This window comes from Sparus aurata, chromosome 22 (genome assembly GCF_900880675.1).
Source record: "Sparus aurata chromosome 22, fSpaAur1.1, whole genome shotgun sequence".
Lineage (NCBI taxonomy): Eukaryota > Metazoa > Chordata > Actinopteri > Spariformes > Sparidae > Sparus > Sparus aurata.
The window spans coordinates 22,599,755-22,626,334 of record NC_044208.1 but is presented as its reverse complement, the minus strand read 5'-3'; the positions used below and the strand labels follow the sequence as shown (position 1 = coordinate 22,626,334).

Sequence of the window (26,580 nt, the reverse complement as noted above, 5' to 3'; positions counted from 1 at the left end):
GCCGAGAACGGGCAAAACTGCTGATTTATTTTTTTCTATCGCAGGCAGATAAATGGTGTCGGCTGCCGTCGTGGTGTGTGTGTATGCATGTGTGTGAGGAGGTAATTAAGATGTGGGAGACATTTGCACCAAGAAAGTGCTGGCTCGTGTTTTAAAGGTTCATTTTCGGTGCGGAGCTTAAACTCACTCTTCCTCTTCATGTGACTGCATTCCAATATTTTCACTCAAACATTCTGAATTACAATTTCAGAATCATAGCTGAGCCTTGACAGTCAGCCGTCTCTCTTGCTCTGTGCCAGCAGTCCTGTGTGTGTGTGTGTGTTCACATATACACACAACTGCTTTTCTGTGGTGCAAACACCTAAATGTTTGAGAGAACTTGAACACTGGGAGTCTTCCATCTATTTCCTTTCTTCTCTATTATTTTCCTCCCGTTCTCCCTCTCTCCATACAGTTTACATTGCAGGAAAACATCCCCCAGTGAGATTCCCCCGCACAAATTGCCCAACATCATGTCTCGTACGAATCTAATTTAGATTGCCCACTTAGATTAGATTATATATTTTGCCATGTCTCTCTTTAATTGCAGTTGGGAGTTAAATTACTCTGTCATCTCTCCCAAACCAGCCTTGTCACACCATTAACATTTTGCACATTGGGTGTTTGTGTTTTGATTGTTTTTCTGCCAGAGTTCAATTATAAGTGACTTTTCCCCTGACTATCCTCTCTCCCTTTCTCTCCCTCTCTCTCAGTGTGGGAACCAATCAGAACTTCCAAGAGAACCACAGCTTCAGTTTCTCCGCTCACTACTCCCACGGCATCACCTCGGCCGTTTACCACCCTGGTCACCGGTGAGTTTGTCGTTTCCAACAAAACAAACACTATATCAAACTTGAGTGCTTTTAGAATGTAGTTAAATCAAGAATATCTTGAAAAATGAACATTTCTGCCAACATTTAACTTTTAATCTGTCACTGGCAGGAAAACCTCTGCCCACAGCATTCTCTTGATAGACATTTTTATCTTCTTTGCGGCCTCCACAGCACCGGTGGCGGTACATAAAACATGATCAAGTGCTGTCTGTAGTGCCCTTCCAGTGGACGAAATGCAATAAAGTGCCCTTTTGGGTGCCCTTCCAGCGGAGACAGCATGAAAAGGTGCCCTCTAGGGTGCCCTTCCAGTCGAGAAAATGTGATAAAGTGCCCTCTAGGTTGCACTACCACTGGAGAAAATGTTATTAAGTGACCTTCCTGTGGACAAAACGCAATAAAGTGCCCTTTTAGGGTTCCCTTCCAGTGGAGAAAACGTCATAAAGTGCCCTCTAGAGTGCCCTTCCTGTGGACAAAACGCAATAAAGTTCACTTTTTGGTGCCTTTCCAATGGAGAAAACAATGGAGCCTCTAGGGTTCCCTTCCAGTGGAGAAAACGTGATAAAGTGGCCTTTAAGGTGCCCTTCCAGTGGACAGAACTTGGTGAAGTGCTCTCTCTTCACTATAAAAATATCACCACTTTCTGCGGGCCGGTACCCCCTCCCACCTACATTTTTTTTCACCCCTGCCCCTCAAACATCCCGAGTCCGGCATTGCTCCACAGTCTGAGCCTACTTCTATTAGACAAGTGTTTCATCAAGAGTTTTGTTCATACATTTATATTCAAACGTCCTTTGACTCAGTATTCATCCTTAAGCTCACTGCAGACTATGCTACATGATGCCACGTACAGCTTAAACGTCTGAATGCGAAAGCGAGAGTAATTTCAAACGCTTTCATCATTTTGATGTCTGGGGGGCAATCTGAGAGTACTCTAACACGTCGTCAATACGCTCGTAAATATGTATCATATTGATTAGCGAGCAAGGCGTTACAGTGAATGTACTGCATTGCAGTTGACATTGAAGGAAACTTTGACCATGGAATATGTTGCTTGCAAACAGGTTTTATATAGTGAAAACACGTCATAGAATATGTTCCATTAATATCGGGTGATGAGGCCAGAAGAAGAAGCAAACACACACTTCTTAAACATTATTTCACAGGCATAAGATGTTACATTATGGAAAAGGGCCAAGGAGCTTACTCAGGAATAATCAAACCAATCACTTTAACGCAACATCTGCAGGAATTGACTATAGCAGCCCAAAATGTCCTTGGCCTTCTTCGCCGCGTAGCATTCCGAGGTTTTGTTTAATTATGTCTGACTCACACCCATGACCTTACTGTTTTTACCACGCTTCCTCAGTCTGCGCAAACCAGGTCGAGTATGGCCCGGTGAAGCTTGGTTTGGCAGCTTAATGGATTCTGGCAGCTACTGTCAAGTGTTTGCCAACTGATAGATGAGATGAAACTTTAATGATCCCTGCGTGAAAACTGGGTCAGCAACAGAGAGAATATGGTAGCGATAAGAAAAAGCCAAGGTGAGAAGCTGGGTATAAAAAGAATGATTTCAACAGCTGAAAGTTCTTTATGGTAATGGATGTAACATGTTTTGAGTTCAAGCAGACACCATGAAAAGTGTTAACCAGTTAACAGTTTTAATTTATGGGGTGCGCAGCTGGGATTAAATATACTCGGAAATGTTTCCAGATGTGCCATCAGACAGTGTGAGTTTTTCATTATCAGAGCTACAGATGGAGTCAATAATCTGCATGTATGTGTATGAGTATGCAGATGTGCATAAGGGATGCTAGAATCAGGCTAGCATCTGTTTAAATGAAACCTTATACCACAGTATACTGAACAAGTAGCTCATATCAGATAAGAGCTTCCATGTATCACAAAAAATTAGCTTTCCATTAGTGTTTAAACTCCCCCTCAGTTGTTTTGGCTCTGACTAAATGTCCAATTTGTCTGCACCAGGGGGCAGTGTTGAGCTGGACAGCTTTGACTCCATCCACACCTCCCCCCTGAGTTCTGACCATTGTCGCATCTGTTCTGTTTCACTGCAAAGAGAGAGCCACAGATCACTGTGGTCATTGCATTATTGTGTGTGCCTTATCTGTGCTCGGCCATCGATTCCACCCAGACATCTGATAAATAACTTTTTAATTTACTGCTTTGCTAAATGGCACTTTCCAAACGTGAATGCCCACTGATACCACAGCCTGAACCCATGCTGGAGGCTGACCTCGCGGTGACCACTTTAGTTCACCGTCCTTGTCATGTCAGGGTGTAATCATGGAGTTGCTAGCCATGATATTTGTGTGTATGTGTGTGTGCGCTCGCTTTTTCAGATTGCTGCTGGTGGGGGGCTGTGAGTCGGGGGATGACAGTACATCCAAGGCCTCTTGCTTAGGGATTACGGCCTGGAGGACTCTGTCTGGCTCACCACACTACAAGCAGGTCACCAGCTATGAGGATGATGTCAATCCGGTGAGGAGACGACACACATGTTCATACACAAGTTAATCATGTTGTTATCGGTCACACACACACTCAATCTAAATCTAACTCTGACACAGTACCTTTAAAATATAGATATCCTTTAACATGTTCGCTAACACAAGGGGGTAACTGAGGCATTTAGGGCATAAAACTTTTTTGTTGGGATATTTGATTTAGATAAAAAACACAGCAACACATTTTATTCAAAGATAATTATAACAAGGCTTGTGTACTGCATGTTAAGCACAGCAGCATCTAAGAGGCTGTTTACATTTGGTTTTACCATTCGTCCTGAGTGATCCGATCACAAGGAACTCCCCTGGCAGTACATGTGTCATGAGTTACCACTTGTGATCAGATATCACTTCGCCAAATATACACCTACGTCACTGGAACACATGGATACAACATTTTTCATACTAGTAATGAAATAGATTTATGTATAGTTAAGAATTTGTTGTAGACAACTTTGACAACGTTTCTTAAGTTCCTCCTAATGCAACGAGTCTTAAAATGTTGTGTTTTTTTTTTTTTTTTTTAAGGGAGTCTGGGGACTTTCTCCACGGATGAAAAAGATTAGTGTATTTGTAAATTTACCATCAATATGTTATGTTCTTTAATCAGTTTGGTGTAAATGGTGAAATCAGTTGAAACAGTGTGTTGGGAGGTACAACGCACCACAGAAACAGGAGTTAAGTTAATTCACTTTTGACCATAGAGGAATGGGAGGAGGTGGGCTCATGACGGCACTACAGTGGTGCATTTGTCAGTAGCATCTGTTGTATGTTTGTACTGATTCTGCAGAAAATTAATGTTGAAACTGTTTCCAATAATCTGGATTTGTATTGATATATTGATATATTTTAAACTAACACACACTTTGCTTTTGTTTGGGTCTGTGCCAAACAACATGTTTCCATAATCGGGAATTTAGGATTTGTAGACTGGGGCTTCATTTATAACCGTCTGTTGTTTTATCTTTATCAAAAAATTGCAGCTCTTGCTACTTGGATATCGCACATGGTCATAACTGCAACTTCAATAGTGTTTTAATTGATTGTGAAGCCCTAATTTTCATCCATTATCTATGTCTGTTAGAATCAGAAGAGAGGTTTCATCAGGATGCCCAGCTTCAGATTCTTTCCCAGACAAGGAGATGAAAAGGTAACGCTGCCCTCTTCTTTGCATTTAACTAAATTGTAATGAAAAGCTCAATGGAAAGGATCTGGCAGGCTATAAAAAGCAATGCTGTATCTGCATTTGTCACGTCTAGGACGGCGTATTCCGCATGAGTGTGAGCCCTGATGGCACCCTGCTGGCTGTGATCCACTTCTCTGGTCGTTTGTCTCTCTGGGACGTCCCCTCTCTCAAACAGAGGGCCACGTGGGCCCAAGACCAACAGGTACGCCTCTAAGCTGCTTGTGTTGAAGCGTATGCAGGCATGGTGTGCTTATGCTGTGTGCAGTGCAGTTGTGTGTGCCGGTAACATTTTGTACATTAGACGCTTGACTGACTGTATTAATGTAATCTCTCTGTGGCCTGTGTGTGTGTGTGTGTGTGCGCGCGTGTGTGTGCGTGTGTATGCATGCTTCTATTAGACATTAGGTGAGGTGGCTTAGAGAGAACTTATATTTTTGCCGGATGCGTTGACGATTTATGCTGCTTGTGTGTGTGTTCTGCTTCATCACTGGCCTGAGCCTGCAGAGCAACTGTATGTGTATGTGTGTGTGTGTGTGTGTGTGTGTGTGTGTGTGTGAGAGTTTGTGTTTGTGAGTGTAAACAGGGTTAGCAGATTAATTTCTACACCCCCTCCTCCCTCTCTTCTTCTTTTACTCCCTCCCTTTTTGGTCTCGCCATCTTTCGGTCATCCCCGCAGCCAGGATTTGAGGAGATCAACCCAGAGTGGAAGACATCGCTGGAGAGAAGGAAGAAAATAAAAGGTAGTTTGGCCTGGAGGGCGAAAGAGAGCCGACTTTGTTGCTGACACAGCAGTCCACGCTGGATACAATTTAATGATCTCTGACACGTCTTATTCACCGAATTATACAGTTATTTAGACATACAACCATATAGTGTGTGCCAAGGCCAGCAAATACTTCTCTCCTACACAGTGGGCATGCTTGTGAGTGTGTGTATGCCTGTTTGTATGGCTTTTTTCTGACAGTTTTTAGGCCAGTACTGATGACTGCTGAGACGCATCATATAAGTAATAATCTGTGTCAGTCCACATCCGATGTGTGACAAGTGATACATATTCCCACATGAGTAGATATGTCCAAAAGCAGATACTAAAGAGTAAATGTGGATGAGAGTATGTGATCCAAACTTATATTAGCACAATGTCATTACTGATTAAAGGTGCAATATGTAAGAATTTGCCATGTGCTGAATTCTAACAATTGGCAGCATGTAACCAGAGTAACCGCTAGCTGCTGTTAACTGTTGCTGCTGTTAGCCATTTATCTCAGTTAGCAGTACAAGTAGTGGTCTGGAGAATGAGAGCAGTGCGCAAACGCTGGTGTTTGCACCGCTAGCGAGGGAGCTTCGGACCACGACTGGCTGATGCTAGCTGATTAGCATGCTATCTGCTGCTGACATCATTAGCCTAGATATCTCTGAAACACAGTACAAAGACGTCCTAACTTCAAACTTGATATTTCTTCACAGTCTGTTGATAGTTTCAGTTAATTTCTTGAATATTTTCAACAAAAACTCGTACATATTGCACCTTTAGTTTGTCCAACATTTTTCTCAATTAATTAATTAGCTTGCTCCTTAAAATGTAAGTAAAAGGCCAGAATGTTTATCACTTTTTCCAGAGCACAACAGGATGTCCCCGAGTGTCTGTCTTCTTTTTTGTCCACAACCCAAAGATATTCAGTTGACCGTCCAAGAGGAAACAAGAAACCATAATTAATCACATTTAAGAGGCTCAAATCAGAATATTTTGATATTTTGTCCTACTCAAACTGATAAATCGATTATTAAGATAGCTGATTAATTTAAACTAATCGATTAATCGGTTAATATTTGCTTTGCTCCACCTTTCCCTTCATTTTAAAATTGCCCTCATGTCTCTCCAACACCTGTCTCAGATAAGGAGCAGTACTACCCGCTGGTGGATGTGAGCTGGTGGAGCGACAACGTGTTGATTCTGGCTCGCTGCTCCGGCTCCGTCACCGTCTCATCCGTCAGGACGCTGCGCAACCTGCTGGGGAAATCCTGCGAATGGTTCGAGCCCTCACCTCGAGTCACCGCTGCACACGACGGGGGCTTCCTCAGCCTGGAGGTAAATGTCAAGATAGTGTTATGCACGTGTGGTTAAGTAAACAGATGGAGGGAGTTTGTTGCTATGTGAGCCTCATGAAAGCATCTTTTAGCTCTAGCCATATATTATAGATGTTTGCCTTTAGGGCTTTTAATAGAATATTATGGAATAGAGGACGATTGTTTTTCTGCCTTTTATCCATTTTCTGAACTGCCTGTGTAGTTCAGTACAAGGCTGGAGTTTGACCCAGCATGCACTGCAGCAAGAAAGAGGGAACAGACTGGACAGGTCAGCGGGGGATGTCAGTTTCGTTTGTTCTATTTCTAAAAGATTTAAAGGAAAAAGTGCTTCTGAATACAAAGTGATTGTGTAGCACTGTAAAATGACACAGTTTGATACATTGACTTGTCACTGGCAGCTGATGTGATTCCGCAGCCGACAGTTTCTTTTCTGACAAAGTCCTGTAATTGATCAGATTGTTAGCCTCATTTTCTTAAAGCATGTGTAAGGGGGTGTGTGTGTGTGTGTGTGTGTGTAATGGCACAAGCGCGTAATGATGAAACATGTATCCCTGCTGCTTTATTCCCCAACAAAGGCCCTGATATCGCATCACCCTCCTCTTTTATTTTGCCCCTTTTTCTCTATTTTTTTTTTATCTGATTGCATAGAGAGAGGGAGAGAATGAGGGGGATTTCTTTACCAGCCCACTGCCAACTTTTTGGAAAGGTTTCATCAGCCCGCTTCAGCATGGAGTCGGGGGATGGGTGCCTGTGTAGCTCCATCCACAGCTGAGGGGTTAGTGAGCGTTGAAATGCATCTCAAAATCACCTTAAGCGCGGGGATGAGTGCGAGGATGGGGCTTGTTCACATGCACATGTGGAAAATGTGACCTTGCGCATTTTCGATGATGGGTGCATTTGTGTCTTCCTGTGTGTGATGAGTCTGGGTTGTGTATTAGTGGAGCATAATGGATCATTGATTAAGGTGCTTTCACGTTTTTACAAGCACTAAATGTTTCATAAACCCGGGCGAGCATTTCTCTCTTGAGAGCTTAAACCCAGAGGGGCATCTCTACAATATATGAGGGCTTCCTGCAGTGTGTGGAGGAAAAATGGTCAAATGATATTCCTCCAACCGAGGCAATCACAAAACGAGAGAAAAGGGCAAGACAAGTTAAAGAAAGTACTTTGGACAGCTTTGATTTAGACTCTCTATTGAGCAGCTCGACCTTGTGTCGTTCTGTGTTTCAGAAAGCTCACTGATCTGGAATGAGGGTGTTAAATTGAGTGTGTTTACCGGCTTTAAGCACAGCTAAAGTATGTAAACTATGTTGCATTGCATTCCATGCTCTATTTTTCATGCAACACTTCCTTTTGGCAAATAGATGTCCATACTGAGCATCAGAAAGTCGCTCTGGGCTAAGGCTGTAAATCTGACAGCCTCAATCATCGGGAATGGGAGTTCTTCTGTTTTGCAGGCCTTGCTTTACGATATCGAGCCAACAAGACAGATGTATTTTTATGCAGAAAGACAACTGCGGCTTTATGATCACTTCCAAGCCATGTGTTATATTATAAAGCTGGCGTAATTCAAAGTTATGTTCAAATCCCTTTTTTTACTTTTGTTCATCCATTCTTTTTAGGGCTGCGCGATATAGTAAAACAAATTGTGAACATTTTGACAGACTGACAAAAGCAATTAAAATGTGATGATGAGACATTTGCTGGAGTCTGTAGCAAACAAACGTGTTTTTTCACATCTGGAGAGCAAGATTTGTAGACCCAGGGCCACTCTGCAGCGCTGCCGTACTTCATTATAATGCTGTTTTTGTCACACATTTTACCCTTATCAAAAAATTGCAGCCTCTGCGGTTTGGACATGACAGTCGGCCGTATGTTTTTGTTGCCTTTTGGTTAACATCCATCCCATTCCTAATGCTGTACGTCGTATTATGCACAGTGTGAGGTGAAGCTGGCTCAGAAGCGTGGGCGCCTCGAGAGCAACCTGACTGGCGAGCCCGGTGATGATGAGGAGGGTGATGATGGCGGAGACTCTGACTCTGACGACGACTCCTCAGCCAAAGCCCGCTACTTTGGCTACATCAAGCAGGGATTGTATTATGTGACGGAGATGGAGCGGTTTGCCCCGCCACGCAAGCGCCCCCGCACTGTGATCAAGAACTACCGCTTGGTCAGCCTGAGGTCAACAACACCAGAGGAGCTGTACCAGAGGAAGGTAGGAGCCTGACACAGCAAGCACATGTTGATACTTAACCTAACTCTCCTCTCCTTACTTTCCATCTTGTTTAGATAGTTTTGCATTTTGCCTCCAGAATGTGCTACACAGGTACACGCTTCTCTTGACATTGCTTTTTTTAGTGGCAGGGTCAAGTTCAGTAAAAGGAATGAAATTAACTTCTGCGGGTTGCATCTTTTGAATTTTACAAGAATTTATCCCAGGCCTGAGTCCATGTTCGCCAAGAGCGATTTCTGATCACACACAGGGAACATAATGAGACCTCTTACTGGCAGTGGTTTAACTTTGACTAGTTGGTTGCTCAGGTTTCTATAAAAGCCATTCTGAGGAGCACTGTGTTCCAGAAACTCTAGTTAGCGATACACAGTTGAGAAGAAATAGAAGGAATTGTTAAAGGTTAGGGCAAGAAATGTATCCGTACCAGGCCACTTTGGTCCAGATTGAAACATCCCAGTAACTCCATTAGATTAATTGCCTTGATATTCTGTACCATTATTCATGATCCCAAGTGACCTAATGAGGCAGATGGTTTGTTACAATGAACCATTTGGAAAGACGTCACTAGAAACGGTTTGGAAACAGTTGGCAGGCAACTGATTAAAGCATTTGTCTGTCACTGCCTATCACAGGCTAACTTCAGCCAATCAGATTGACAGTGGGAGGCAGTTGTTGCATCAAACTCTTATGAAAGGCAGTTGAAAACGAGAGTGAAAACAGCTTGATCAATCTAGAAAAGCCTTCAGTGCCGTTCCTTGCTCTTTTACCAATGAAATAAACTCTCTAGTTATAACAGATGCTAAAGCAGCTATGCTACCCTGTTGAGGAGCTGCCACTGTTGTTTTTAAATGAACAGTCGATGGTAATTCCTCATAGGACACTGACTGGTTTAACTTGTCCGTGTTTGTCCAAAGAGTGCATAGCTTGAAGCCAGGATAGATGCATCTAAAAGATCTTGGGATCTTATGAATCTAGCTGTGAATTGTATCTCCAGAGGATGAATCCTATCAACTCTGATGATAGCCTGACTTTCCCTCTAGCACCACCATGAAGTTGACATATGTGATTTTGAGTTAAATGTCTCAACAACTGTCAGATGGACTGTCACCAGATTTGGTGCCTGCATTCATGTTCCCCAGAGGATGAATCCTATTAACTTTGGTGATTCGTTAACCTTTTAATCTAGCTCTATGATCAGCCTCGTCCAATTCTTTTATGAATGACCAAATCCACGCAAAACTAATGGCATCAACCTCAGCTAAACTTTATGCTAAGTGCTAATCATCAATTGTTAGCATGCTAACATGCACAAATGTGTCTAAATACAGCCTCACTGATCTGCTACTATCAGTCTTTGAACAAATGCCCCATTTGCTTGGTTTGTTACTGAGATGCTCAGTGACTCTGTGGTGAAGTCACATCACAGTTATCACATTTCATAATATTTACATAATTGCTGTGACCTGTCTCGAAAGGAAAATTTTTATTTGACAGTTCAGGTGACTGTTTCAGTGTGTTAAAATCACTAGATGCCAAGGTAGAAAATCCATAAAAGTGGAAAAATGAAGAGTCACATTTCTGTTTCTGTTTACTTATTCGTTGTGACACACACAAAAAAAAACTCTTCTACGCCTGAATGCCTTCATGTGTGGATTTGAATGTTCCTTTAGCTCAGCGATCCAAACAACAGCTAGAGAGCTGACGTGAAGTTCTCTGTCTCGCTGTGTTATAAATTCATTTTGGCAAAGAAACTGATATTACCTATTTAATATTTCAAAGATACTCTATTCCTAATTATACCGGCCCTTTTGTGAGGCTTTTATCATTCTAAAACTGATACATTAGTCAGTGCCTCGCTGTATTGCCAGTTATCATTTTTAAGAGCAGTTGTCAGTTGAATTTAATGGATATCACATTTACCACGAAAACTCTTCATTTCTTCTTGCCACTTAATTTAGCAGCAACTGAAGGATGTCATATGAATCCATTTGGTCAATGACTGAATTATAACAGGCTGATCAGCAAAATTGGTTTCTGACTAAATAAATCCTGTGCTAGCCCAGTGAAGTGCTATTGTTTTGTTGAATCAGCTCCAGAGTGCCGTTGAGGAGAAATGAAAACAAAGCAAGATGTTCAGTCTGCTTTAAGGCTATTTCTCAGTCCCAGGGGTTTCTCTGAAATGCTAATTGCTGCATTAGAAATATGGCTGTTGTTGCTACCCGCTACAAATTGCAGCAAAGACAACAACACGCTCTATCATAAAGCACAGTATCGGCTCTCGACGGCCCCAAGTTTGAGCATGGTTCATCAGTCATTTTTATGACCCATCATCTACTTCCTTCTTCATCATTGTCATCATCATTAGATGCCATTAGTCATCACCATCAATCCTAACAGTGGAGAGTTACAAAGTAATATATCATTATTATCTCTTTGTAACACTTGGTACCCACGGCACTTCCCCAGCTGCTGCTCTCTTGTTGAAATTGTTTCTTTTTTGTAATCACATGTTACCACATGTAGGCTTGTGTGAGGACAATACAGACCCTCTATTCATGTGTATGCATGTAGATGCATATGTATTTGTTTTACATTTCTTATGTTTGTACAGTTTCCTATTATCACACTACTCACAGAAGTCAGGGTGACCCGCTCTCTCCTCAGATACTCACCTCATGTGAGCTTGCTGTCCAATCACCTGTGAACAGACCACATCAAGTGGTTCAGGGTTATTTCCTCAAGTCAGCCTCTTCATGTGTTCAGAAGCTTGATGATGTGTTTGGTAGCGTAACCCCGCCTGTGCGAGTAGCACACTGGCGAGGCTGCTAACAGTTTTATTAGCTGAATCCAGAGAGAGAAGGAAGCAGTTTTTGATGTCCTCCTACGTGAGGTTTAACTGTGTGGGGTTCTTATTGCCCTCGAGGAACTGCAGTCTGGCTAATGTGTTGCTTTGTACTCCTACACACGGAAGGAGATGGATACGCAATGTGTCAGTCAGCGCTCTTGCACACGTGTACTTTCACACACATTGAGTGGGCCCGCACAAACTGAGGTGTCATGCTGTTAGATCAAATAATTCTTTTAGACATTAATATGACACAAAACCTCTTTTAGCAGCGTTATGCGTTGACATCCAGGCCAGACAGATTTAATATTAAAACTAATGACAACAACAACTAATGCTGCTACCAAAGAGAAATATATGCTTAGAACACAAAGAGTTTACAGCCATGCTAGCAGCTCTGTGAGGCTGTACTCAGGCACAGTGGTGATTTAGGCTAAATGCTAACATGCTCACGGTGACAATGCTGACAAACAAACATATTGAGATCAAGCCTGCTCCGTTCAATACATGCGTTAAACAGATGAAGTATTTATCATGTTCACCCTCTTAGCTTAGTGTCTTGACCTTAGGAGGTTGTTAGTATTAATGTAGGGCCCTATGAAATCCGTTTTATTTTTTCCCAAATTCCGTTTTATTTTTTCCCAAATTCCGTTTTTTCCGTTTTAATTTTTGGGAATTCTGTTTTTTTACCTTTTACTCTTATTATACTAGCAAAAACAGTGTGTTTTTAATGTAAATGACTAAAATGTACATAAATTAAATAGAAATTACCTTAAATTAATTGAGGTGACAAACATATTTCCTCAATACTGTACCGTACAGTGCAGTTAAGTGCATCAAAAACATTTTGACTTAATCATGTCTTCATACAGTAGTATATTTTGTGTTTTTATGGGTTTAATTTGGGTTTCATTGAATAAAAACCTGGTCAGCTCTCAGGCAGATCCAGAAAATGTTCGCATACCTAAATTGTTCTGAAAATTTAAGTTGCAAATATTTTTTAAAAATTAGCAAAGATAACCAGCTAAATGAGAAATTATACTCGTGACATTATGTCAATAACATACTAACCAGCTAGCAGTGAAAACACCAGCCCTTCCCCTGTCCTCTGAACTCCCAGCCCAGGGAGAGTCAGCTAAGAGGGCTGTGGCTAACGGGGCTAGCTAGCTAACAGCAGCTACTGTTAGCAGCAGGTAACAGTCACTCTGGTGATATGCCGATAATATGAATCGGACAGGTGGCTAACTCTCTCGCATTACACCTTCAATTTTGATTTCTCAGGTCTGCTTCTTTGCAAAACAACTGTTCACATGACACATACAAGTCGTTCGGGAACTGCTCGGCTCTGTACTGCGGGGTTAATGTCAAGTTTCGGAGTTTTTTCGCCGACGAAGACGGAGCTGTGGGCAGCCGCTTCGCCATGCTTACATTGTTTTGACGGGGGAGCTCAGTCTGTGGGGATATTCCGTGTTAAAAACTAGATTCCGTTTTAATTGGCCAATTCCGCGATTCCGTCCGCGATTCCGTGATCGCGGAAATCATAGGGCCCTATTAATGTAAGCGTAAAGCGTCAAAGAGCTGTTAGCATAAACTCTTAGTCTTGTTAGCATATATATGTCTTTGCTAGCAGAAGTGCAGTAAGTGTTGTTGTCATCATTTAAATATTAAAACAGTTTGGCATTAATACATAATGATGCTTAAAAATAGCTGATAAATGCTACCATGCTAAACTAAGGTGGTGAACATGGTAAACACACCAGCGTGCTAGCTAGCATCGTCAATGACAGCATTTCTATTATTTTAGGGCGTTTGTCCTGACGCTGTTCGTGATATCAGGTCCTAACAGCCATCTCCTGTCTCCTCCTTTGGGTTTTCTCCCCCTGTCAGTTTGATTTTCTTTCTTCGGATATGCCCAAATGTTCCATTCCCCCTCAGCCATTCTCCTTATCCCACTGTAGCAGGCCCAACCCGCACTGTGTCACATTGCACTTTGCTTCACAGATTGAAATCTGCAGGTTAGAGCAGTCCTTATTCAGTCTTTGAGTATTCGGTGTGTACTCAGGATTTTGGATGTGCCATAGCTTGCGCACAGGTTTATTGAAAGCATTGGATGCTTTGTCCTTCAATGCGATGGAAAATTGTGCCATGGACTTTTCTTCTAACTATGTTTTTTTTGCCTAGGTATTCTCTTGAAATCCCATATGGTTTGAATTTGTTCAGTGCATTTTATTGATTTAGTTTGGTTTAGGAACACAGTGCATTAAGATTAAATCAGTAAGTTCTCCTTGGGACGATGATTAGATATTAGAAAATACCTTGTATATTATGAAATAAATTAAACTGTTGTGCAGTTTCATAAATTATTATATGAACCCAGCCTAAATTTTATATCAGAAAATCAGAAAATTAATGTTTCTCACCACTTGTCTGAATCAATGACAAATGAATACATTTGCTTTTTTTCTGACATTTGTTTTAGATCTGTCTGCTCTACAATGTGAAGAAAACATGCATGTACACATATTGGCTTTGCCCTTTATAGTGTGTTTATTGTGCGCGTGTATGTTTAATCCCGCAGATTGACAATGAAGAATACGGAGAGGCCCTGTCTCTCGCCCATGCCTACAATCTGGATTCTGACCTCGTCTACCAGAGACAGTGGAGGAAGAGTACCGTCAGCATTGCCTCAATACAAGATTATCTGGTAAGAGACAGAAGAAATGAGAGAGATAGATGTGTGGAGATGAGGAATGGAGGAGGAAAGGTACTTAAGAAGAGAGAGAGAGAGAGAGATAGAGAGATGAAGAATTATATCACTTTCGGTGTTTATCACAATGTATTAGATGTCGGCCGAGAAATATACAGTATATGTGTGTGGGCGAGTAGGGGTACAGCACAGGCTTAAGTGCAGCACAACCCCCTTACTCTATTTCACGCATCATTTTTACCAATTTGTAGCAAATTTTCACACCCTTCCCTTCTAATTCTGTATCTCATTTTATTCCATCGTTTCTTCTGAACTCATTGCCTCTCCTTTCCATTCCCGACATCTCACCCAGAGCAAGATCTGCAAGCGCTCATGGGTGCTGCACGAGTGTGTGGAGCGCGTCCCGGAGAACGTAGATGCGGCCAAGGAGCTGCTGCAGTATGGCCTGAAGGGAACCGACCTCGAGGCCCTCATAGCCATAGGAAACAGGGAAGATGGGGGCAGGTAGGGCATGCACGAATACATGAACGCACGCCAACACAATCCCTACATGTTAGTTTGTAGAAGACAAATTGATTTATTTATCAACCCTAAGGCTCAAGCGTGGGTAATTTTTCTTGCTGTGTTGCAGGTTTATCATGCCAGGTGATGTTGACATTGATGACTTTCTTTACGAAGACATGTCTGACGATTTGGAGCTGGAGATGAAGAAGGAGAAGGAGAGCAGGAAGAGGCAAGAGTTGCTGGCCAAGGTCGACTTCAGCAGGTACACAGACATGCAAACTCACAGTTAATCAGCTCAGTTATTCAGTAAGTCTTCAGATGAAGACTGAAAAGCGGGCAAAAGCCTGCCAGTTTTTTGAATGTGCCAGAGATTGGAACATTCATTTGAACAAAATCACAGAGGCTGTCTAGTGGCGCCAGAGATCATCCTTCAGCTGGGGGACCCAAGCTTGGTTGGCAAGCATCTGCATTGCTGAAATGTGCCAAAAAACATATTTCATGCATACAATCTTTTCAAAGTATGGAGCTCCTTTAAGGCATACTAGGAACTTGGCTTTAGGAATGACGACGTTGTCTTCTAGTCGGTGGAGTTATCAGTCAGCCTGTTGGTTGGTTGGTCAGTCCGTCTACTTCTTTGGTCCATACTGAAACTATATAAAATAACTATTGGATGGATCCCTATGATATTTGGAAAGACATCTACAGTTCCCAGAGAAATGAAGCCTGCTGATTTTTCGCAACCCCCTGACTTTGCACCGCCATGAGGCTGACATTTGAATTATATTCATAGTCGCCAGGTGATATGTCCTAATGACTTCCTCTGTCATACTCCATGTCAACATGCTAAACTAATATGGTCTACATGTTAAACATATTTTCTTGTAGTTCCCACTGCCTTTTCTTGCAAGACCCACCCTATTCTGCCTCTGATTGGTTGCTTTTGTAAGTTTGACATGACTATGAGTTAAAAGTGCATCATAGAGTCTGTACTATGTGTAGCTCTGGTTGTTTATTGTTTGTTCAACAAAGTGACACCTGTTGTGCTCTGTACAGTTGTGAGCTGTAGTTTCCTCTGGAAACACAACGTCCTCTTCCGCTGTCACACCCCTCCAGCAGGCTTGCCATTACTCCTCTTGGAATCTCTCCACCGAGTTATGTTAGTCCTGGTTGCATTTATCCTTTGTCCAAGTTCCTGTTGTGAATGGGCAGCCCGCTCTGCCGACACTCCGCGTGTCGGCTCTCCCTAGCCCAGATTCACAGCTGAAATAGCCGAAGAGGTTGGTTTGTTTACCAGGAAAACAACAATTCATACTGTGCTGTAACAGCTCGGAAACTTGCTGTTTCTTTTACAAACCAACAAGGATTAAACACGGACTCAAACAGAGAATAAGCCTCTATGCTTGACTCAAACTGTCTAAAGCTAAGCTAATATGTGACCATTAAGCTCAAAGCAATACTCTGCCAATGAGCAGCCTCACAGAGCCACTTCCGTGGCATAGCTGTAGACTCTATGTCTCGTTACTGAATAGTCAGAAGCTGTTTGTCTAATTTTTCACTAAGCTTTTAAGACCGCAACACCAGAATTCAGCGGCTTCCGACTCACAATAGCAGTTGTTAGGTGGGTGGTTAAAAACCTGACGTCGACCCATGGGAGCCGCTTTGTCGGCAGGTTCTTGCCTGCTGTTTAGAGAGCTTAAATGAAGTCATTATTATTCACAGTGTCAACTATAATGATGACTGTAGCGGCTGCACTTCGATTTGTCGAAAATAAAGAAAAGGAGCGATTCCGGTGAAGGTATTTAAGGTGAAGACCAGGAAGCGACAAGGAAATGGGGGGAGAAGGCAGCCAAGTTTAACACTGATTGTTTGATTAGGTCGCACACCGGAGAGGGGATCATAAAGGCGGGGATATTAATGAGGCTGAGGGAGAGAGCATTGGTGGAGATTAGTGGGTAATCTGCTGGAGGTAATTTATGCCTTTGTTGTCGAGTGCCCAGGGAAAGACTAATGAAAAACCCTTTAGTTATCACTAATCACCTCTCATACACACACGCACATGCATGCAAATACACCTACCCAAGTTTCATGTAACACACTTAAGCTTAATAAGAGGTCATACAACTCCCATCTGTTAAAAATGGCAAAGTGTAAGCAAGGAATAGGCAAATACTGAAATGCACATTTAAAATGCATATCCATACCGCGTTAATGCAAGCAGGCACTGTGCGTACATATATTTCAAGCTTCGGTAGCTGGATTTTGCTGTCGCTATTGTTCTTCTTACCTCAGACACTTAACAAGTGAGATCCCAGTCTGCATTTGAATGAGGAAGAGCAGTAACTAGTAATATCTGTAAAAATCCCCCCGCCCCCACCTTCCCCAGTTTCTTTTGTCCTTTTGCCCGTTTGATTTTCTTTCTGTTTAACTCATTGTGTAATAAAACTGTTAAGCTTTATTGCAGAACCTCAGTCCACGGTAGATAAAGAGAAGATGGAGGATAAGAAAAAGATAGAGGCGGGAGCAAACAATCGATAACTTAAAAACTATTATAAAAGCCATCACATTAAATCAGCAGTGAAACTCTGTCTTTAAATATGGCAATTCTCCTTTTTTCTCTGTCCATGAGTCGGGGTGTCTTCCTGGCAGCTTATACAAGTGCCCCCCAGACTCTGTTAGATATATATACAGTAAGTGTGTGTGTGTGTGTTGGGGTGCAGCGAAACCCCTCACTAATGGATCTAACCATGTTGCCTGGAGGCCTGTGGCCGATGCCTGAGACAGATAATAATTCTCTTAATTTCTTTTTAACTACACCACCATTACAGAAATGGCTTGGTATCGATCACAGCTGCTCTGTGGATGTCCTTGTGTGTGTGTGTGTGTTTGTGTGTGTGTGATGCTCCTGTGTGTAGATAAGAACTGTCTTTAACTCCTGCTTGTCACACTCACTGCCATCTTCTGTCCATCCACATGTTGAACTTGTGCATCTGTGTGTGTGTGTGCGTGCCTGCATGTGTGCTCTTGAACAGACACGATCAATCAGAACTTTTTTTTTCTGTCACCAGTCAGTCCAATGAAACAAAGCAGTATTATTCTTAACGCTTGGGTTCACAAAAATGTCACTTTTAGAGATCGTTATTGACGGTTCTTCTTTTTCCAGGAGTGAATTTTCGATAATCCAACCGATCGATTTCCCATTTCTTGTGTAAGATGCTGAAAGATGTTGTCCACTCAGCAAACGGGGCTTTGGTTTTAAGGGCCCAATAAAATGATGGATGTTAACGTACTCCTCCTTGTACATTTCTCTTGATGCGACTACCAGATTTACTCCTACAGGCAATGTGTTCCACTTGCACTCAGTTATTCCAAAATCTAATATTACATAAAATACAGAGTTTCCTCTGGTCTTTGTTATTTTGCATATTCTGAATTGCCACGCACCAGTTCAGTGTGTTTTGTCTCGCATATTTTAAAACCGTTGTTTTGGCCACACACAGACAGTTTTTATCTTTCTCATCAGTCTGTGAGGGCATAATGAAATATAACTCGTATAACCCGAGAGGGCCATTAAAACTGCTGCTCCGACTCTCCGCGTGCAACAACAAGATGGACAATGCTGCAGTGTGTGTGTGAGAGAGATGGAGAGATAGGTGGAAAAAGACTGAAGATGAGTGAAATCTGCTGCAAGGTGTTCTTATCTGATCAGATTCAGACCTCAATCAGAAGTCTCATTTTCTCATTTGCCCCGGCATCGGCTGTATTTGGTTGTGTGTGCGTGTCTGTGTGTGTGTGTGTGTGTACGCTTTTATTGTGGCGTCCAAGTGAAGGCATGAGCCGAAGTGTTTCTGTCTGTTTATGCAGTCCAATTTTGTCCCTCACACTGTGTGATAATCGCTTTTATCACACGGTGCATTTCTGTGTGTTTGTGTGTGCGTGTGCTTGTATGTGTGTGTATGTGTGTGTATGTGTTGGTCTGTTTATGCGGTTCAATCTCTGTCCAGTACAGTCATATTCAAGGTGTTTGTACAGAGATGGAGGAGCGATGCCATCTGATAATAACCTGCAGTTCTGGTAGCTCCGAACACACACACACACACACACACACACACACACACACACACACACACACACACACACACACACACAGTCCCTTTACATTAGACAGCACCAGCGATGATGTTTAGCAGTACAAGTACATACACTTGTGTACACACATTAATTCTTAAACCCCACAGCCCTCAATCTCCATTCAGATGGGTGGCTGTGTTTTTTTGTTCATTCGGGCCGTTTCTCAACCACGTTTTCCCCTCGAGTCACTGTTCAATGTAAGGGCAATTCAGGGAACTAATATAAACCTTTACAAAGGCACAGGCACTCTGCTGCCCTTTAGGTGTAGGGACCGTTTGCCCATTTGTATGTGTAACAGTGTCCTACACTCTGTTTATGCTGTACTTAAGTGGAATTCAGCAGGTTTTGCAATTTATAAGCGAGAGACATGGTCCTGAATTGAACATTCAGCCACGTGTGACCTATTTGTGGCCACCCCACTGGAGTTGGACTGTAAATTGCATTCTTGAAAACATTTTAGGACCTTTAATCAATGGCGGATGATAAACGCACAGTGTGTAATATCTGCTAATTTTCTCAGTGGCTCAAGATGGAAAACGAGGCGATCACGGGTGTTCGGAAAGAAAAGGCCCTGTTGGATGCCTTTGGTAGATAAAACCTGATAAAGTGCCCTCTACTGCAAACTGCTGGTGCACTTTTTTATTAAAACTTTTTTGCCCCTGCCCCTCAAACATCATAAGTCCACACTGGGCATGGTTGAAATGCACTTTATAGAATGTATTTTCAATTACGTCAAGAGTTTAGTAGGAAAGAGAATGAGAGATATCCTGTCACGGTTTTCCTCCTCTTAGGTCGTTGTGTTTGTATCAAAAACTATGATTAAGCCATCATACAAAATCTCAAGACGAATACAGATGGGTGAATTAGATTTCCTAAGATCTCGTCTCATCTCCTCTCGCGCGCTCCCTTCTTCATCCTCCACCTCCACTTTTCTTACTTTTCTCTGAAGAGGCAGAGCAAAGCAATAATTACCACTGGTACGAGTGCTAAGCCGCCACTCTTTGATGTGCCAGAGAGTGTGTTGAGCCAGTGTTAATCTCTGTTAGTCTGTGTAGAGGAACCCTGATAAGGCCTGATAGCGCTCTCTGTAATGAGGGATTAGGGATTAAGGCGGCGGTGGAGGGGTCAGCTCCCCTGTGGTCACACTGCGGTTGATCCAGGCTAAGTTTTGAGGGCGCTTCGGGCCGTGCTCCGCCTCGGCAGGTTGTTTCCTTGTGGATTAGACTCTGGTGTGCAAGTATGTGGTGAAAAAATGCTTTATTTTACTTTGAGTATGTGCGATCTGAGGGCACGTACCTGACCACTCGCAGTAGTTTGCAGCCTTGCGGTTTCTTTCCCTCGGGCCTGCCTCCGGTGATTGAATTGTAGGTAGATCCTATATAGCCTCGTGCCTCGGTGTTTGGTGGTCGTCCTATTTATTTATAGTTGTGATTAAATGACATTGAAAATGGATTTGATTCTCAGAGGTCCATCAGTCACGTCATTGACAGCCGGCATCCCATACATAACAACTAAAGGGTTCTTGTGGTCATAAGGAGTTGATTTGTGGCCCTTAGAAAATGATTAGGTCTAGAGGGCACCGTGCGGTATTGTAGTCAAGAGTCCCAAGCATTGTTATATAGGTCCCTGCGGATGTACTGTATAGAGTCAATTTACACTTAATTTAAAGGTAGAGTGTATGTGTGAGTGTGTGAGTGCGGTGTATGGACTAAGCTTGATTTGACAGTGGTTAGAATAAAAAAATTATTCATATTGTAGTTTGGCTTTTTTAAACTGCTGTTTGGATGTTAATCGCCGTGTTGCATGTGCATGCTTAGGCTGACCCTGGAGCAGAAGGAGCTGTGTCGGAGCCGACTGAAACTGCTCTCCTACCTGGACCGGCTGGCAACATACGAGGTAACAACGCCCGTTTTTTTTTCTACACATCAGTCTTTAGAAATAATGCACACATCTTATTTTCAACCAAAGTCATACATTTTACCATCGTTGAAAACACTTAATTTAACACTTAATTCGGACTGCAACTAACTATGAATTTTTTGGTGAGTTAATCTTCAGACTTTTCTCTCCATCAGTTGTTTATAAGCAGTCAGCAAATACATTTCCGAGTCCAATAAATGCTGTCACACAAAATGTACATGAAAACAAAATGCAGGCATTTGCAAGCAAACTGTGTCATGAAGTGTTTCCGAGGCCTTCTCGTAATATCCTTTATACAGTCATATGTTTCACAAATTGGTGAACCTTACCCCATCCATGCCTTTCGACTATGCCCCTCTCGTACCCAAATATATTGTGATTACTTAACATTGTGTCTACACTCGACAGCTGGGCATGTATACCCAACCCTAACCTGGACCGGTTCGGACAAACATTTCGAGATGATATCCAGATTTGTGTTTGGTGACACCCTCGATAGGAAATATATGTATAGTCTTTTTATTCTGTACCTGTGTGCGTAGAACAATGCCTTATGGCGTTCGTCTACGCTGTACATATCTGTCATCAGGGTAAACAGGCAAGATGTAACGATACTAACAGCTGCGTTACCAGGAAACACAAACTCAGTGTTTCAGCTTACATTAACTGCGCTGGCTGCTGTGTTCAGTTTGAGCTTGATTAAAGGAGACATACTATGCTAATTTTCTGATTCATGTTGTTATTTTGGGTTACTTCTAGAATAGGTTTACACGCTCTAATACTCAAACACACATCAGGTTTCTCATACTGACCAGTGATGCAGCACTGCATTCCCCCTCTATCTGAAATGCAGTTTCAAAACAAAAGTTTTGGGTCATGGTTACAAGCCTAAAGCTTGTACGGATTAAAACGAAAGCTTATCTATTCCGTCTGATATGTGTGAGTTGGATGGCTGAACGCCTACTGTGTAAACTGTGTTAGACTGCAGAAGGTTCACTGGATCAGCCTTTAACCAGTCAGGGGTGTGACCCCAATATGGTGCTCAGTGCAAATTCTAAATATTTTCTTTTGTATCTGCCCTAAGCTGAAAATTAGAAATATAGCAAAAAATGTTCTCTCCAACCATCTTGGAGCCAGCAGGCTCAGCAGAGTCTAAACTGATGTTTTTTTCCACTCTAATGTCTCTTTATGAAAACTGAGCTCATGAGACTCTGCCTTGCCTCTTGGAGACCTCACAGGACGGATAGGACAGGAAGTAGTATTAACTGTGTTTATAGTAATGCAAGACTTAAAGATCACTTAAGGACTATATTATGTGTTCATTTACATGTTTGCACAAGAGACCCAAACTTTGTGTTTCGGTGTTAAGAATTCTTTATTGCAGTCATAGTTATTTTCCCCGCCGGCACACAAATACTTTCTCCTTTTGTATCCATCCGCTCTATAACACTGAGGCTTATCTCACGTGCCTTTTATTGATCCTCCCTCTTAACCCCGCTAATCTCTTTAGAAATATTGAAAATTGTAGAATGAATTAAATATGAATGAATGACTTGGAGGCCTACAATATGTAAGCATCAGTGCGGCACTGATAGATGCATGCTTACAGTGGAACTTGTAGCACTTGCAACTCCTCAACACTCTGGATTTCAGATTTACGATGAGTAATGTTAACACGCGCGCCCTTCTCATCCACAATAAATCACAGACGGGCAGGGCCGTGCTTTTTTTCGCTCATGCAGGAGAGCAGAGATGAGATCTCACCCTGCTAGATATTCAACTCAGACGGAGTGACGTCTCTCTCTTTAGTCGGACATTGTCATGGTAACTGCAGCGCTCGTCAGATTCCTTTTGCCCCAATCCATTTTCTCTGGCTGTCTATGAATATGATATTAGGGTTTTTATCATCCCGACTTGGGCTGGCTCCCGTCTGCATACGGCCCATTCAAAGGCTATCCATCAGGCTCACACACACGTCCGCTCAGAGATACGCGCACACACTCTGGGATGCTACAGAGATTTTATACACACAGACGCACATAAATCACTCCAAGCCAAAGGCCAGGGCAACAAATGTTCCCTCCTGACATATGCGTGTGCACACACCTGCTCGCTCTCGTACCTGCCTCAGACGGTTCCGACTAAAAGGACGAGACAGCTTTATGTCGGAAAGTTAAATAGCACCTCTGTTGACTTTGCCTCAGCACATTCATTTGCAGTCACATCTTCCACTCGCTCTCCTCCTCTCATCTTTAGTTTGACTCTTTCCACCCATCCGCGCTTTTCTTCTTCATTTTCTCCGGAAAGATTACCCCGCGCCTCACAAATGTCTTTTTATGAACCAGAGTTGTATTCCTCATTTCCTCTCCTCCCCTCTCTCCCTGCCTCTCTCTCCCCTCTCACGCCTCACACTCTCCAGGAGATACTTGGCGGTCCTCACGCAGCCGAGCAGAAATACGACGCCGAGTTCTTCAAGAAGTTCCGCAGTCAAAATATTGTTTTGTCAGCAAGAAACTACGCCAGGGTAACATCAGACCCAGCCTCTCTAATAATGCCACTTAATTTGCTTTTACTTAGCTGTCTACATCTCCATTTGGCACAGATGTGATATGGACTCAGCTGCCAGTTTATTGGGCATCCAGAACTAATGCAGTCCACTACAACAGTCCGGCTATAAATCTTACTTTCATGAAGGATGTAACGATTTATTTTTTATTTATTTATTTTTTTTTTGTTGAAACTGTTTCGGAGGTGTTGCATCAACTGTATGGTCATTTTGGAGGCGGCACTTTGTGTTGCTTTTGAGCTGCATTGCATTATATACAGAGTTGTTTCTGTAACAAAGCCGACCTTGACGCATTTAGAATGAATGGACAAAATAATGGAAACACCTACAATTAGGTGTACCCAAGAAAAAGAAAAGAAAAAACAACTGGCAACTGAGTCTGTTTCTTTGTATTACCGCTTTGTTTTTGCTGCTTTGTGTCAGATGTTGTTTGAAGTTTAAAATTGGTTTCAGAAAATGTTTTTGTTGTTGGTTCACACATCTGTTTGCCTACAGGAGAGTAATGTGCAAGCTCTTGACATTCTGTTCACGTACCACGGGGCAGAACTCCTCCAGCATCGGCTAGCTCTCCTGTACAACTTCCCAGAGACCACGTCTCCACACGAGTACACCATCCTGCTGCCCGAAGCCTGGTGAGAAACACATACTGTACACATATCGTAGTTAAGGGTGTGGGGGTGTAATTGTTAGGTAGTATTTACACCTCTGTGACCAAGAAATGTTCATATAAGTTATGAGTATGAACTAATGAGGATGTGGTGGTCAAAGATCGAGGTCACTGTGAACAGGTGGCCATAACTCAACAATTTTAACGTTAATATTTACCAAATATCACTCAAATGTCTCAAAGGGTGAAATGATGAAGTGATGCAGTTTTCTATCCAAGAGGTCAAAGGTCAACTTCCATGTGTCATCTTAGTGGTCTGGCCATTATTTATAACACCAAACCTCAGGGACAAAAAGGAAGAGTTTGGCCATATTTCACATCTGGGTGGATACAAAGTCGGTGACAGTAATCTTGGCTGCCCACCTTGAAACTGTGGTGATGTACGCTTCAAATCACAATGTAGCTTTCAGGTAGAAACGGAGCTATTACTGCGAAAGCGCAATCTCCTTTTGTCTTTAGCGTGGTGCGTAGAACAGTAAACCCTGCTCATTGGACCTCAGAGTCCTGCTTGTATTATAGGGCATTAGGAGCTCTTGACTGGTGCCTCATCATGCAGGACTCTAAATGTGATTCCCAGGATTTTGAAGTGAAATCTGAATTGCATGGGCAGCCAGTGTAACGACAAACGGTTAATCCGGTGGAAGTAAAGACATATCAAGAGTTATTTAGATTGAACATCATTTTCTCTTGTCTGGTCTGGACATGTAATTTGTGTGACACTATGGAACAGAAAGGGATCCATTAAGACGAACAGATAGAGCCGCATTAATACTGAAAATGAAATCACTTAAAAAAAAAAAAAAAAAAATGCTTGAAAATAATTACATAAAATAAATTGATGCCTAATTGCAATTTAAACATGTAATTTCAGTTCACATTAAGAACTTTAACGGAACAATTTAGGAATGGAACACGGCTGAAAAACTAGTGGCGTGCAACTTTTATAACTTCATCCATTATTAAGTTCCTTTTCACAGCGATTCCCTCTGTGAAGAATGGGAACATCAGGTGTTAAAATACATGCATTACCTCAGGCACACAAACTCGTATTGATGTCTGAAAATTGACATTGTCTTTACACTGCGATTCTCACTACATTTCAAATTAAAAGTGCCTAAAACTGGAATAACACCTGTCTGGGAGAGCACGCTCCACTTCACATTTAAGAATGTGTCTGTGTGAGTGTGACACACAAACACACACACACACACACACACACACACAACCTTATTCATACATGATGTTAGGTGTACACACGCGCAGCCACAGCTTTAGGGCTAACATTGGCAAATGTACGCGAGAAATGGCGGAAGACTTAATTGGCGCCTCTAAATTTACATGCAGGCGTTTGAACGTCTCACGGTGATACAATGCTAGTTTGTTCTCGTTTCCATCTTAGAGTTTCTGCTTTGGGACTGGAGGAACTCTGAAGGGGGGGGAGGTTGGGAGAGGATACGTGAGAGGGAGACGATTGAGGAGTGTTTCGGAGGGAAGGAAATCATTCGTCACCCCTTTATGGTTTACTAATAGAGGTGACGGACAGAGGGTTTACCGATGGGTGCAGCCGGCCATCCATTTTGCCTTTTTGTTTGCTCTAACTCGCTTTTTACCCCCCCCCCCCCATCTCCCTAAATTCTCTGTGCTGGCATTTGATTTATTTACATACCACATATACATTTGCATAGTGAAACACATGCACACAAGGCTCAAAGTCCCCTGGAGCCATGTGCTAAAAAATATATACCGCATAAAAATGATTGTTCTTCCAGCTTCCTTCCTCACACACACACTGCCACTGCTCCCTTTTTATTAGCCATGTCTGAGTTTGTATGGAGGTCAGGCAGCTGTGGCTCTGCAGTGAGCATCCATCATGGCCCTGCCGCTGTGGGGCAGTTTCCTATTTTCCCCAGCCTGTGAGCACCGACTGCTCCTCCCAACAGCGCTCGCTCCTACACTGCAGCAGACGGAGTGGGCTCCAGCCATCTGTTTGGAGCTCACTGGCTATATACTAAAGTCTTGCTTCACTGGAAGGGGAATTATATTCTCCTGTAATATTGATCAGGTCTGCGAGGGGACCTCGTGAAGCTCGTAAGATTGCAGATTTGTTATATTTTGTTGAAAACTTTGCCCGTGGCTTGAACAGGGTTCCGCCCAGCGGAAATGAAAATAAACGACGCAACGCCAGCACCAAGTTTGCTTTGCATCTCCTTTTTCCCTCCCTCCCGCCCCGCGTCCCTGCCTCTCTCGGGCTGACGTGAAGTAGATTAGGGGAGCGGGCCTGGAATAATTCATTCCTCCCATCGATATCTGAGCTCTCTCACACCAATATTTACTCTCCACCC

At 42.6% G+C, this 26,580-nt stretch overlaps 1 protein-coding gene across 1 annotated transcript in view; it reads left to right on the top strand.

Moving 5' to 3' along the window:
* nbas (NBAS subunit of NRZ tethering complex) overlaps window positions 1-26,580 on the top strand; it is a 188,844-nt gene that overhangs the window by 14,655 nt on the left and 147,609 nt on the right. The window contains exons 9-21 of the mRNA XM_030405478.1: window positions 753-851; window positions 3,230-3,368; window positions 4,479-4,544; window positions 4,654-4,782; window positions 5,257-5,320; window positions 6,476-6,669; window positions 8,608-8,883; window positions 14,325-14,450; window positions 14,806-14,957; window positions 15,085-15,219; window positions 20,903-20,981; window positions 23,425-23,529; window positions 24,067-24,203. Coding sequence (XP_030261338.1) covers window positions 753-851; window positions 3,230-3,368; window positions 4,479-4,544; window positions 4,654-4,782; window positions 5,257-5,320; window positions 6,476-6,669; window positions 8,608-8,883; window positions 14,325-14,450; window positions 14,806-14,957; window positions 15,085-15,219; window positions 20,903-20,981; window positions 23,425-23,529; window positions 24,067-24,203 — 1,701 coding nt within the window. The remainder of the gene's footprint in view (window positions 1-752; window positions 852-3,229; window positions 3,369-4,478; window positions 4,545-4,653; window positions 4,783-5,256; window positions 5,321-6,475; window positions 6,670-8,607; window positions 8,884-14,324; window positions 14,451-14,805; window positions 14,958-15,084; window positions 15,220-20,902; window positions 20,982-23,424; window positions 23,530-24,066; window positions 24,204-26,580) is intronic.